The sequence below is a fragment of the Mesoplodon densirostris genome, chromosome 10 (assembly GCF_025265405.1).
Source record: "Mesoplodon densirostris isolate mMesDen1 chromosome 10, mMesDen1 primary haplotype, whole genome shotgun sequence".
Classification (NCBI taxonomy): Eukaryota; Metazoa; Chordata; class Mammalia; order Artiodactyla; family Ziphiidae; genus Mesoplodon; species Mesoplodon densirostris.
The window spans coordinates 21115718-21131068 of record NC_082670.1 but is presented as its reverse complement, the minus strand read 5'-3'; the positions used below and the strand labels follow the sequence as shown (position 1 = coordinate 21131068).

General features: G+C 39.7%; 1 protein-coding gene across 3 annotated transcripts in view; it reads right to left on the bottom strand.

Moving 5' to 3' along the window:
• CARMIL1 (capping protein regulator and myosin 1 linker 1) overlaps positions 1-15351 on the bottom strand; it is a 317490-nt gene that overhangs the window by 114073 nt on the left and 188066 nt on the right. For all 3 annotated transcript variants that reach the window (XM_060109371.1, XM_060109372.1, XM_060109373.1), the window contains exons 13-17: positions 11653-11756; positions 9162-9239; positions 8939-9015; positions 5821-5925; positions 536-605 (exon numbers count right to left, since the gene is read on the bottom strand). In XM_060109371.1, coding sequence (XP_059965354.1) covers positions 536-605; positions 5821-5925; positions 8939-9015; positions 9162-9239; positions 11653-11756 — 434 coding nt within the window. The remainder of the gene's footprint in view (positions 1-535; positions 606-5820; positions 5926-8938; positions 9016-9161; positions 9240-11652; positions 11757-15351) is intronic.

Sequence of the window (15351 nt, the reverse complement as noted above, 5' to 3'; positions counted from 1 at the left end):
TACCCTCTAAAATGTAGAAGCTTTTAGTCTCAATTCTTCTGTGTGTACTTTGATAGAAACTGCTTGTAGTTACTATAATTTTGAGAAGCATCTTAATTTTCCTGTTTTAAAATGAAGATATTAAAAAGCAAAATTAATGACAAAGATCTTCCCTTTCACACTCTCCAAATCCAAGTTAGGCTGTACACATCTGGCCCCTGCAAGGAAGGCTGTATGGTACAATTTTCCTGATGGTAAAGCTAGTTTTAGGCTTGATATCTCCAAGTTTCATCATAAAATACTTAAGCAACTGGCATGAAGAAGGGGAGAAAAAGAAAAGTCATTAAAAGCACATTTGACTGCTTTCTGAAAGGTGTTCCATGGCTGTTTGTAGATAAAACTCGCAATATACAGAACATCAGAAATTGCTATAAAGTGTGTTATTCTGCTTCTTGTATACCATCTGGAATCCCAGTATCACACTGTTTCCAGGAAAAAGACAAAGCAATTTTCAGGCTATTATCTATTCTAGTGCATCATCTAAAGGTGTTCTTACCTCACAGTTGCTGAGATCAAGAGAAACTCTCTTCAAGTTATGATTACAAGCCAGGCCCAATAACAGCGCTCTGAGGGGAGGAAACACACACAGTTTAGATAAAAATTCCACTTGTTGCTCTAAAAATGTGTAAGCACACTGAACAAAACCCAGAGAAAGAAGAAGGCCTTTTCTGAATCATAGGTCAAGCACCAAGCAGCATCTCACTTTTTAAAATGCCGACTGCGGGCCTCCCTGGTGGCGCAAGTGGTTGAGAGTCCGCCTGCCGATGCAGGGGATACGGGTTCGTGCCCCGGTCTGGGAGGATCCCATATGCCGCGGAGCGGCTGGGCCCGTGAGCCATGGCCGCTGAGCCTGCGCGTCCGGAGCCTGCGCGTCCGGAGCCTGTGCTCCGCAACGGGGGAGGCCACAACAGTGAGAGGCCCGCATACCGCAAAAAAAAAAAAAATTAAAAATAAAAATAATAAAAATAAAATGCCGACTGCGTTTCCACCCACCAAGAGTAGTGACAAAAATGACAGGGAAACATTCTTCTGTTTGACACGGAGCAGGTCCCTCATAAATGCGAAACCCGACAGGGTTGCTATTCCTAAGGAAATAAACCAACAGTGCTCCTAATTGCGCACTGAAATTAAACTGTGTTCATCACAGATAAACTGCCCCCTGCATCTGCTTGAGAACACCTTTAATAATGTTTAGAATATTATTAGGCAATTGTTATTAGAATAGCAAAGTAAAGCTAGTTTTCCCTAAGGGTTATGTTAATGGGGGAAGGCAGGCTCTAGAGTATTCCAGGATGTGAAATCATATCTTGATGAGTTTGTTAAAGGACTTGCAGAGGTGGGATGGGTAAGGGTGTAACAGCATGGAAGATAAGGTACTAGTCTGGAGTTTGAGTGCAGGATCCTGCCTGTCTATCCAACTACTGGCTGGTCACAGGATAAACACCATCACCACTCTGCAAAGGATTTTTCTTATCTGCTTGTGGAGGAGACTGGACTCATCATACGGATCTCATATGTAAGAGAATGAATTGACTCCACTTTTACAAGTCAGTCCTATAAAATCCAACACCACTGAACAGGTTTGACACAAAAATTTCATACATGCACCCACATCCATTAATTACACCGAAAGGAATAGAGACCCTCAACTAGGCCCTGTGAGGAGTACAAAGATGAGCATGAGAGGGTTGCCAATCTCAAGCAAAGGAAACAAATATGTGTGCAAATAACCATAAAGCAAGGCAGACAGTTGTAAATACTAGAGATTAGAACCAAGGCAACTGCCACCTGGGGGTGACTACCTGTTCTCAATGTTCCCAGGAAAGGCACCTCTACTAGCAGACTCCAAAAATACCCCAGGGGAAGGGGGAGGAGGGAAAGTAGGGAATTACTTCATGCCAAAGTCTCTGAGACTTTCCCCCATCCAGTGATTCTCTGGTCTCATCCACTGAGAGAGAATCCTCGAGGTGGGCAGAGTGCAAGAACTTGGCTGCTCCCAGCTGCGAAAACAACCCCTGTGGGTAAGAAGGTCGAGGGGACTGCGTGTCTCTTCGTTCCTTTAATCCAGTTCGCTGTCCCCTCTTCTAAAACTATCCTACGAAAAAGGCTGGGCATGTCTCATCTGTGTGTGTGCCTCTGTTCAATTAATTATTCAAGCATTTCTCTTTTCCTAAAAAGTGCCTTTTTGCCCTTTCTTTCTTGGGGGCAGTATCGAGCTACTGAAAGTTATTGATACTAAGAACCAAAAGGCTTGTCTTCAGGTCCTGACTCTGTACTGAGCGTTGGGTAGCCTGAAGGACATCACTTTTCCTCTCTGTGTCTCAGGTTCTCATCAGCAAAATGGGAGAGTCAGGACATTACCAAAGAGGTCCCAACATTTCTAAGTTTTAAGTTTCTAGGACTTAGCCACATATTTTAACATTGTATTTGTACAGTGCTTAGATGGAGGGAAAACTCTTCCTACTTTTCTGACGTGTAGGTTAAGGACAAGGAAATAAATGGTGTCCTTTAAGATACTTGACTATAGAAGGCCAATGATTAAGAGGTAACGACTCATGAGACAAATATAAATAACCCACAGAAACTGTCCCTAGTAAAACAAAACAGAACAACTACAACAAAGCATCGCAGGCTCTGGGGAAAACTCTATCACAAGGTGTGTTGTTTATTTTAACCCAGCGTGAACTGCCTTCGCAGTGCGATCCTCTTGGTCCTCAATCATTAGCGCCAAACTGAGTAACAGAAGAATTTGTATTTCATCTCCACGGCTCTGGCAGCGTCACCATGTTCTTAAAAAGCCCCGAAATACTTTAATGTGGACAGAAAAGAGCCTCCAAGGAAAACCACAACTATGAAATAAGCAATTACATCAAAAGAAGTTGCAGGGCTTCCCTGGTGGCGCAGTGGTTGAGAGTCCGCCTGCCGATGCAGGGGATGCGGGTTCATGCCCCGGTCAGGGAAGATCCCGCATGCCGCGGAGCGGCTGGACCCGTGAGCCATGGCCGCTGAGCCTGCGCGTCCGGAGCCTGTGCTCCGCAACGGGAGAGGCCACAACAGTGAGAGGCCCGCGTACCGCAAAAAAAAAAAAAAAGAAGTTGCATTTCTTTAGCTTACTCGCTTATGGCTACTGATCTCCCTTTAAGGAATGAGGGCTTCCCTCTGCCTCTCCTGGTGCTTGGGGATACAATGTGGGTTTAGGAGCAGGACTGAGCCAGTGTCCACTGGCTGATAGCAGTGGACTCTGCAATGTACCTCCCAGAGGCCCCTCAGCTGTCGGTCCTCTTTGGGGGCTGCCTCAGCCCAAGACAAGTGCCTCGCCCAAGGTCACATCTGCTTCCGGGGCAGCCTGTATCCAAGGACTGATCAACACAGGGGTATAAAGGCCCAGCCTCGTCGCCCAGCTCAGCGACATTCTAGCAACAAAGCCATCGGGTTGGCTGAGGTCCTCACTGTGACAGCCCCAGGTCAACTTGCCCTCTGTCCCACCCTGCTTTCTTCCTGCTCCCCCTCCACAGGTGGGATTCCAAGAGCACTTCCTAATAAACATCCTACATGCTAATCTCCATCTCTAACTTGGCTTCCCAGAAAACCCAACCTGCGATGGGAGTGAGTTTTCACAAATTACTTAGCTTCTGTGAGCTTCAATTTCCTAAGCTGTAAAATAGGAATAATGATACCTTCCCATGGCTGGGGACACTGCAGGTGACAGTTTGTGGGTAAGCACCCAGTGTGTGTCTAACTTAGGGCAGTGCTTGGCAAGTTCCCTTCCATCCTCACTCCCTCACAGGCAAACCCAAGCACCTCAGTTTTGTTATATCTTTTCAAATTATAGTATCACATTAAATGTACATCCAGAATTTTGTTTACAGAATCTTTGGCCATGAAGCCTTTTTCCTCATATTAAAATTGTTACTGAGTAAAACACAGACCTGAAGAGACTAGGGGCATACCTCATCGTATTACATTTCACAGATATTGCGTGTTTTTACATATTGAAGGTTTACGGCAATTCGCATGAAGCAAGTCTATTGGTGCCACTTTTTCAACAGCATATGCCCACTTCATGTCTCTGTGTCACATTTTGGTAATTCTTACAATATTTCAAACCCTCCACCAGCAAAAAGATTATGACTCGCTGATGGCTCAGATGATGGTTAGCATTGTTTAGCGATAAAGTGTTTTTTATTTAAGATATGTACATTTTTTTGGACATAATGCTATTGCACACTTAATAAACTACACTATAGTATAAACATAACTTTTAAATGCACTGGGAAACCCCCAAATTCATGTGACTCGCTTTATTGCAATATTCACTTTATTGCTGTGATCTGGAACCAAACCCACAACATCTCCGAGGTCTGCCAGTACTGATTTATTATTAAACATTAACATAAATAACAACAGGTCACAAGATTTAACACTGACCTATAATAAAGTACAGTAAATCCAGTGTTGTTGTGGTGAGGATTATTCTATAAAATCAACTGTACTAATCAATGAAGAACTACTCTATATTTTACAGGAACCAGCAACATTGAATTAGTATACCATGTACCTATCACTAAAACTACTTTGAATATGCTAATCTCCCGCTGATATGATGTGATAAAAGCAAGTCTGGTTTTGCTTTCTACTCAGTGCCTTCCTGGCATCTAGTCTGTTATAAATGCTCAATAAATATCAGTTGAATGAATGTGGTTAAATTATAATGGATACCCTTTAGAATATTGATGCTGATAGCTTTATTAACATCCATACAAACAGCCTAATCATGATGTTTTTACAATTTGCAGCTGTTATATTTAGAGATCTCTAATACAAAGATTCAATTCTTCCTCTTTTTTTTTTTAAAACAGGCCTCTATAACATCAGGATTTTTTTTGCACAGGTGGATCAACTGTTCTTAAAGGCATCCATTGTTTTAGTCATATGGTACTTTGTAGAACACTAATCAAGAATTTCACACCTCTCAAAAAGAAAAGAAAAGGCAATTTACAAATTAGATGGTTAATTTTCTAGTAGAACGAATAGCAGACATTGATTTTAACATTTCATACAAATTGCAAGGGAACAATTGAATGCTGATTTACATGTCAGCTGAGGAAAGGAGAAATCTGTGCATACATTTGAACACACCTGACAACGTAGATATTCATAACTACTTGAAAATGTTCTTTTGACTCAGAGAGAATTAGATTCTGTAGTCCTTTTCATTATTTCTGGCAATGGTGAAAAGAAATTCAAGGATAACAAATTATTCTAAAAAGTTCAACTTTACCATGACACCTACACTGAGGATATTAACCCATAAGTTGCCTGCCAAGTAAAAATACCAAACAGATACCTAGGTAATTCAGAAAACAAAGCACCTAAAAATTGTTTCTGTTGCACACACGTGTATAGCCTTTGATTATTACCGTTAGTAGAAATATTGAGAATTAATAGATTTTAAAATGCACACAAGAATATACCTAAAATGGACTGAACAGAGGTCAATAGAAAGGTGATGGTACCCAGAAACACAATTTTTATAGATCAGTGACTACTGCCAAGGTCACAAACCAAAGGAAGATTTTTTTTTTCATAGAAGATACAATAATATCAACAGCGTACAATGTACTCAGAAAGAATTTGACTTCCTTTGTGACCCAAAGTAAAAAGGCATTTTTATCTCCCTTGTCTGTCTTAGGATTGTACGTCTTTTTCCCTTCCCTCAAGCACATTCCTAATAACAAACTGAACTTTAAAAGCTCTGGAGAAAATGAATTCACCACTCACTTTAAGGGCTCAGGAGACAGTTTTGTGCCTGAAAGGTTGATTTGCGTCAGAGCCAGAGAACTACTGAAAAACTGCTTGAAAGATGGGGGTACTTCTTTTCCTTTCCTGAAAAACAAAACATGAGAGTCTTACATGCAGTTAAACTTCCATCTCTGCACCCCGCTTCCAAACTGGCACAATTACTCATCGCTAAATTCAAACACTGTGAAATAATCCATGAACTGGTTGTGTTTCAGTAGAAATTTAAAGGTAAAAAGAAACAAAATGTCTGAAAGTTAAATAAATTAATTCAGTGTACTTTCAAAAATGATGTAGGAGAGGTTACAAAATATCATTAAGTCTTTAAAACATTTTATTCCTATTCTTTGTAGCCAAAGAACTCATTGTGTTCCACCCCCTAGTTCTTCAGGAAACTCCATATTTGAATTTTTAAGAAATAAGTCAAAGAAGGTACATATTTCTCACCAATTTAAAGAGTATTCCCACTGCGTGGCATCAGATTGCTAAGGATCACTACCTGTGTTTGGCTATGTTTTCAGATGCAGCAGGTCTCAGATGCAACGAGACTGTGACCAGATGTCAAGTCTTATTGGCAAGAAGCCTGCATGACACATATCCTACTCGGCTCTTATATCCATACCACAGATCTAATTATTCTAGGCCAAATATTAGAATAAAGACAAAACTCCAAAAAGAAATGCTTATAACCTCCAAATATGTCCCCTTGCTATTCCAGTGGGAAGTATATGAATCAAATCATACAACTCAATAAGAAGACAGCGTCAACACTGCACTATGAGGATTTAAGAAAAGATTCCAGAGTCATAATTGGAATATGGATGCTTGGTTTGTTTTGTTCTATCTTATAGAATTGTTGGAAGGCTTGAGTAAGTACAGCACTTAGCCTGATGCATTGTAAACACTTATTCAGTGATAGTTATTCATATTCTGTGGAGGGAATCATAGACTCTCAGGGCAGAGGCCATCCTAGGGGTCGAATTCAACCACATAACATTCAACAATATTTTACGTACAGAGGTCTAGGAAACCTGTCAATATTTGAAAAAGGTTTTAAAACAGGACAATTTCAGGCTGAGAAGAAATACCTAAGCAACCAGAATATCTATTTAAGAGGATGAAAAATACACTTAAGAGGGAAGAGAATTCTGGTAGAATACATATTAGACGTTTCAAAACAACTCGGATCCCTGACGGATGCTTGTATACTCAGGTTCATTTTCTTTTCCTTTTTTTTTTAATTGAATAATTGAAGTAAAGGTGAATTACAATGTTGTGTTAATTACTGCTGTATAGTGAAGTGACTCAGTTATACATATATATATATATATATATATATATACATTCTTTTTCTGATGAGCAGACTTTGGCAGACTTCAGAAATGGGGTCTTGGCAACATGAATTGAGGGTGGCTAGCAGCCAAACTCTCAGGAAAAACAAAAAAATTAACCTGCCTTGTATTCCCTGAAGTACAATGGGACGTGAGTGGAAGTGAGGTGTGTGATTTCCAGAGACAAGTTTTACCATGATTCTTTCTTCTCTACTATGTGACTGTCAACGTACTAGAAAGAGGCTGCTCTGCCTCCCAGAGTGATGCAGCGAACCCATAAGGGACATGTTGCAAAACTGCTGTTGCTGAAAGCTGTGGAGAGGGTGGTGGGTTGGGGGGGGATCATTTGTTACTGGAACAACCTGACCTATGCTGACTGCTACACTTATGAAATTATCTGTGAACCAAAGTATGAATAGCCTGGCTAACAATCCACAACTCAGTGTAAATGCAGCAATTTCTACATAATTACTAAGGGCTTTCTATGGTTCTATCTAGGTAAGGTAGTGGGTACTAAACAGTTTAATCACAACCTATCATTTGGAAGACAAGGAAATTTGTTAGCACAATTCCGCTCTATAAGCTTAATAGCTCTACTTAGGACCAGCCATCACAGAATCACAGTATTATGAATTCAAAAGAGCTGATTAGATGAAAATCCTTATCGTCTATGTATCATTTCTAAGCCAGTTCCTCAGTCTATTATAGCTCCACCAAAGCATGGCTTCATAAGCTGACTTCAAATACATGAGTGGTTTGGGTGGTCAAGTTAATACCCTCTAAGGCCTTTGAAATAAAGTATCTTAGAAAACTCTCAACTTCTCCCACCATTTTATCACCTACATTTTACTCCCTCTGATCTTATCCTATTGAGGTATATGTGGCATATTTTTGCTATCGTAGACATTTACATACTGTAGAAGTAATGGGCCAAGAATACTTTAAAATACAGAATAACTCACTATGAGGCATAATTGTAGAATAAAGCATGCTGAATCATGAATTTTCCAAACAAGGGACTGTTATCCCTTTGAATATGTAAAGTTTCCAAAAAGTTAACCAATAAAAAAGGAGGTATTTCTAATAGTAAGCAATTCTCCATGTTATTAAAGAGCATATAATGACTAAAATATTGTTTACGACTTGTGGTAATAATTACAAATGGTAAGTGTTGAACTGTATTAATACACTAGATGGTTCCAGAATTCCACAGTTACATAACCCATGTACTTTTCATAATTTTTCTGCATTCTGCCATTCTAAGTTGCTGCTGTGTGTGAATACTTTGCTTCTAATCTACTGCCTGATTTTGCAAACAATTCTAAGTCAGGAAGGTAGAAGTGAGGTACTTAGGCAGGCCTTCCACTTCTACAAATCAGAATGCATGAGCTCTGGGATGACGATTCTCTTTATCTCCCAGACACAGTTGATACTTAATGCAAAGTGCATTACTGAGAAACACCCATAGAAGTTTCTAAAAGGGTCTTTACCCTATTAAGAGAGAATGCCTGTCCACATATGAGAAATAGTACATTATTACATCGTTCATATAAGCAGTCTGGAGTTATTGATAAGAACATTGTCCTGCAGGGAAAAAAGATATAATAAAAACTTGAACTTTCAAGGTCTAATATTCATAGATAATGATTTAGGACCATCTCCTTTCAGGCACAACATTCACCCTTTATCACTCTGTTTTCATCTCACTACAACTTTCTCTGAGAGAAAGACTCTCCTAGATGATAATGATAGCAGCAATAAATCCATACCGGTGAGAAAAGACAGTTCTGGAGAGATTGAGCACAGCTAAATACTGAAGGCAGCCACGGAGAAGAGCTCCACAGACCTGGGAAAGAAACAAGGCTCTCTTATTTTCAAATATTTCTAGGACTCGGAGAATATTTTATTGGGAAGAAAGCCCATGGTTTCCCATCTAAATATGGGACCCCCATACTTGAGACCCCCCCCCCGAGCAATATAAAAAAATATTACCATGTCCAGGGAACATTCTGTATTGGACAAATCCAGATGAGCAATGGCATTTGGCTGGGCCAAAAAACTGTACATGGACTTGAACAAAAAGCAAAAAACAAATATGTTAGGATCCAGAAACACACATGCACACACGTGCACGTGCACACACAATGTTAAGTTAATATTTTAAAATCAAGTTGCCCAAATCCACTGAGGATCATCCGCTACTCTTCCCAAGAGGATGGCAGAATTTTCTGTCATTCCATTACCTTCCCTGAGAGCAAAATTCCAAAGAATATTTTAAACTATGTTTAAGTTTAAAAAAGGCCAAATGGAGTCTTGGCTACCAAAGCCCCTTTTTGTTACACATGACTTAGTTTTCCTGATTAGCTCCATTTTTATTACACAATTTGGAACAGTGCTAATTAATTTTAACTGCTGAGACTGAAATACCACCTGAATTGCAGCCACCCTATCAAAATGTTAATCACTTTTGAAAGTGTTTAAGGAGCCACTAATTTGAATTTGAACCACAGGATGGTGGTCTCGGGCTATACTCTCTTCAGTTCAAGAAAATAATTTTTCTATCCTTAATTACTTCCAAGTTCTAACAAGAAAGGGCCTGACAGCACTATTAGGCTTTTTTTTTTTTCTTAGTCTCACTTATAACTAAGACCCTTCAGTTTCTAGAGTGTCACAATGTCTAAACTATACCCTCACCGCCGTGCAAGGCTATCAAAACAATAAAATTAATAACTCTCTGTTATTCTCTAATAGCCCTGTGTGAGTAGTAACTGCCAGCATCCACCAATAGCACACCAAATCCAAGCTCCTGCCACCAGGCAAATAGCTAAATTCTGCTTTGCTTCATTGGATGCCACGAGATACCTGCAAAAACAAACAAGCTTACATTGAGATGTCCTAGTCCTTGGCAAAGACTCCTAAGTGTAGCAGCTTAGCTATAGATGCTTGAGAAAACTCCTCTAGACCAAGGAATTCAGAATAGCAAAAGACTGGCCTATAAATATTTTAGAATAACCAGATATACAATGTATTGTATTATGAAAAGTTCTGATTCAGAAAAATAATCTTGTTCTGACTTAATGAAGATCTGATTCTCTATCTTTGCCTGGCACTGTGATTTTACTCCTGGCCACCAGCTGGGGAAGCTCTAATCACCCTCAAGTGGTGACAAGGCCCAACCTGGCCAACACTTCTCCAGCAGCCCCTCTAGGCTGCTCTCCCAGAAAGCACAGGGCCAGGTAAGCCCCTCCCTGCACCTTCTGAATGGCTCTCAGAACCTCAGCCTGTCAGGGCTAGAAGCCCACTGTCACTAGGCTTCATCATTCCATTTGCCCTTGCCCAGAGGCAAGCTGGGACAGGACTCCTGACTGGCTACTTTGCTGTCTTGGGTGACTATCAATGCCCCTATGTTAGCAGCCTTCTTGTTTAATCTTCAGGCTCTTCTTTTACCTTTCTCTCTATTCTGCTAGTTTGTCACTGTAATGTTTTGGTGGTTTCACATCGGACTCCTTGTTTCATCTTGGGAGGGAGCAGATTTATGAATCATCAGTGAAAATGACAACTACAATTGGACAACACTGAAAAAGTCATGGCACACCAGGAAGCAAGTACTAATATTATGTAAATGAGTTCAAGTGTAAGGCAGAGGAAAATAACTACAAAGAGGGCTGTGGCAACATTCTCTGTCTTACAGGGAAAGGAAAACAGAAGAGAAATGAGAATACCTGTCACAGTGTTTTTCACTCCCGTAAAGCAATGGAATGTAAATTAAGGTCCTTTGAAGAGGTCCATGTGCTGTGGGTCCCACCCCATTGGTAAGGGAGCATTTCTTCTAAATTCTATCCTGTGACTAGAGGGGACTATTCACCCCATCTGGCAATGGGATCATACCTAATTCACTGTATCAATAAGATCTACCAAACATTTATATTACTGATTCAGCTGCATGAAAAATCTTGTTATAGTTGAGAGGAAACTTTTTGCCTTCACACTCAAACTTTCAAGAGTGGCCCCAGCTGACTCCTAACCCTCCCCCTCTCTACTGTAATCATGGAATATGGGACTGAAGTTCATCCCAATATTCCCTTTCCATCACAAACTATTTTTTTAGAAAGCCACCAGTCTTCTTAATAATATTATTTAATGATGAAATAATTCATTTTACATTTCCAATCTTTCTTATCAGGCAATTTTAACAGGTGCAATAATGTTTTGAAGTGGAGAAAAAATTCCTTCAGAAAAAGTATTTCCAAAAAGAATTTAAACTTCAACAATCTTAAGTGAGGGGGGATAAAATCTCTAGAATAGGCTCTATTTAGTAAAAGGAAGGCTCTGGAACATTTCTCTAAAACTCTTCATAAGCTCATGACTAAATGATTTGAAGGTGTCACGATAAAGGGAGATGTGGGGAAATATGTTTCGAAATTACTCCAGGGTTAGTAAGTACAGCTTCTTTGAAGATGGCAGTAAGGAAAAGAAAACCTACCGAGAGGTCATCTCCGCGAAGGATGTTCCCTGAGAGGTCCAGATGGTTAAGAGTGGTGGCGGTCAACAGGTTGGCACTGAGTGACTGAGAAAGGCTGTTCACCCCTGCAACATAGATGAGATCCAGGCTCAGTTTCCACTCCAGGAACCAAAATGAGGTTTGTGAGTTTCTTTAAATGGTCTAGCAGCCCCATCAACTTGCAGGACTGAGGTTAACCATAAGCCCTGTCCCCAAAAGGCAGCTCTAGGATGGTCTTTTGACATCTTCTCAGGAAGAACAGGTTAGTCACAGACACGATCAACTCACCGAGGAGGAGAAAGAAACAGAATCAACTTCATTTTGCTCTACTTCTAATGATGTGGAGGGAAAGGATTTTACTTTGAAGTCTTAAAATGATGCAAGCAGTCTAACGGATCATTTTCGTCCTTCTCTTAATCCCGCCAGGTGATTCTTGCCTTAATGTACAGTATTGAAAGGATGCAGATGCAAATTCAGATACTTTAGGCTATTGAAAGTTAACACAGCAATGTACTGCTCTACTTAACATATTATACTCAAGGCAAAATTTAGATTGAAATGGACTTTACAAAGAGCTAATGACCTGTACACAATGGAAGAAGCAATCAAAAGGAAAAACTGATAATTAATACTCTACACACTATTTATATACATAACATAAATGGTTCAAGTTAAAGTCAACTGAAATAAACTGATAATACCGCCTCAAAAACAAAGAATGAACACATGAGGAGGGTAAGATTATTCTGTGGAGAGAGAGGTATGGTCTACTATCTGTGGGTAACAGGAATTGAAACAGGCCTGTTAGTCAGGAACTTGTGGTGGGTAGATTTTCATCAGGTCACTTCAAAATGGGAGCCCAGAAGAGGCTGGTCCCTCCCTGGGATTCAAAGAGGTCAATACACACAATTATCACTGATGATTATTCTTCAGATAACTGGGATATGGATACTGCAAAGCTCTTCATGTTTCTACTGAAAGTCCATGGTTCTAAATCGTATATTTTGGAAATATGGCTATTTCTAAGGTGGGTATACTTTCATAAATCATTCTGTTTTTCTTGTTTTTCAGTAAAATTCTTCTTGAAAATCCCAGCCTATCTTAACCACCCAAAAGGGAAACAGGGAACAGGGCTTTTGTCTGCACATGGACAGAGCCTTCATCAGGATAAGGGGCGAGGGTCAGGCCAGAACTGGTCACAGCTGCAGGACCCAAGGAGGCACTCCAAGAAAAAAAAAAGCTGAGGGTTACAAGTACCACCCCACACTGGAGCAGTACGCTGCTCCAAGTTTAGAATGTTTGGTACATGGCACTCATGGAGGGGTTACTACCTCATCCTTCAGCTTTGCAGAGTTACAGAGAACCAACTCCAGTGTGTGTCCAATAAAGGCTACTGAGCCATTTCTTGATGGTGAGTGTCCATTTGGGTTTGTAGAGAGAAGACTCAGAGGCAGAGAGGGGAAAATGTTTTACTTAAGTACATGGAAGAATGTCTTGGCCATCAACTCAACATTTATTAAGTGCTCATAACATGTTTATCAAATGCTGGGGCTTTGGGAGATATGTGTAAATAAGACCCATTCTTTGCCCTCAAAAAGTTCAAAGACCACCACAAAAGAAGCTAAATAAATTCCAGGATGAAAAGCCAGTGCTACACGAGGAATATTTATTCAGTACAACAAATCTTTATTTAAGGCCTACTGTATACCAGGCATGGGCTTCTGAGACCCAGGGGATACTCTTTTACCCTCTCAAAGCCAGTCCAGTGGGAGACCCACACAGTTGAATAATCATAATCTAGCGAGGTCAATACTATCAAAGAGGTAAGAGACAAGAGCTTTGCAGTGAAGGAGGTGGAGATTTGATTAACTGTGTTAGATAAGAGGAACTTGCAATGGCCCACAGAAAAGGTTAATTTCTGGAGGCAACTTCTGTGATTGTTTAAATGACCAGCTTCCTTCAGTCTGTCCTGTTATTGGTAGTATCAATGTATTTTGAAATGGAATAATCAAGTCCAAAACCTGTGGAAAATATCAGACTCTCATCAAGAAAATCATCTGTAAAATTTGTAAAATTATGTAAAATTTGTAAAATTATGTCCTTAGTGCGGTGTAACAAAACTCAATAAATAAATTCCGAAATTAGAAGATGAAATTAGTCTTGACAGCAGAACGCTCCTTGACAAGCGTGGGCACTTGGCAGTTGGCCAACATCTGAATAGAACTGGGAGAGAATCGTGTTATCAGCTCAGCTTCAAGCTACTGAAACAGAATGAAGGATTTCCTCCCCCACCTCTGGAGCCTACATCCACATGAGGCCTGTGTTAATAACACACTAATAGCAGGAAAGCACAAAAATATAGGATGGAAAAAATCAGGCTCTTCCAACCCAAACTATGCACAGATTTTCATGCTATCGTTGATTCTGGTTGTCTAGTGATTTTGACCATTCTTCATATTTATTATTGGAGTGTTTACAGCTGGAAAAAGGTGGTACCAGATGGCCCTGCGTTGACATAATCTGGCAACCAGCAGGACATTTACTAGAAATCCAGAAAACTATCACTTAGCTAACATCTGAGGAAGAGAAAGGATATTTGGAGACAGTGTGGATGTCATGGGCAGATTAAAAAAAAAAATCTGTCTTGAATTATGAGCCATGAATATAAATGTTTTCATAGAACAAACATATAAATGTGAGTCAAATTCAGCAAAAGCTTAAAACTGCAATTTAATCTGAGTTATTCTGAACCTGCAAAACCTTTCAGATCCTTTGTGACAGTCTGCAAGAATACTGAAAACCTTTAAGAAATCAATTTTTTTTAAAAAACAACATTTCAAGATATACATCTTAGGAAGGGCAACTTAAAATTCTTTGGGTCACATGTTATTAATTCTCAAACACATTTTATTGCAGAGAAGAGATAAAGGTGTTGATCTTTATTTGTGAAGGGTATAGGGCATGTGGGGCTGTCCTGATTCACAAGGAAGCTGAGGAACCCAGCTCTGCCTAGGGAATCTGCCCACTCTCATCACACTGGGAGGGACAGGGCATCAGTAAGTGGGTAGCACTCAGGTGCCTCAGAACCCAAACCTGCCCTGAGAAGGATTAATGATTATAGCATCCCTCTATCTGTCTTATAGTAATGAACAAATAAGTTAAATAAATATAATCAAGTTTAAAAACAAAAAAAACCTCTACCTCAAAAAAGAGTTAGACTTATGAAGCACATAATAAATGATTAACATTTTAATGTGTGGATAATTCAAATGAATAAAGAAAAAAAATGACACTGTAAACAGAACAGTAACAGAGGAGGGGGACTCGTAATTTCCTCCAAAAGAAATACAAATGACTAAGGAATAAGGCAGGAAAAGCTACTTAAGCAATAACTGAAGAAACTAAAATTAAAACATCAGAACACTTTTGTTCATATGCTTGATAATTTAAAAAGAGAACAATATCCACGGATAGTGAGAGTGTAAAGAGGGTTATATGAAATACTTGGAGGACAACTCGACAATAAATATCAGAAAAAGCTTTTAAAAATGTTTGCAAACTCTGATCTAGCAATTCTACTTACAGGAATTTATCCTAAAGAAGAAATTAACACATGACCATTAACTGGATACAGAAGTCATTTTAGTGTTCTTTGCAGCACTGAAGAATTTTAAATGATCT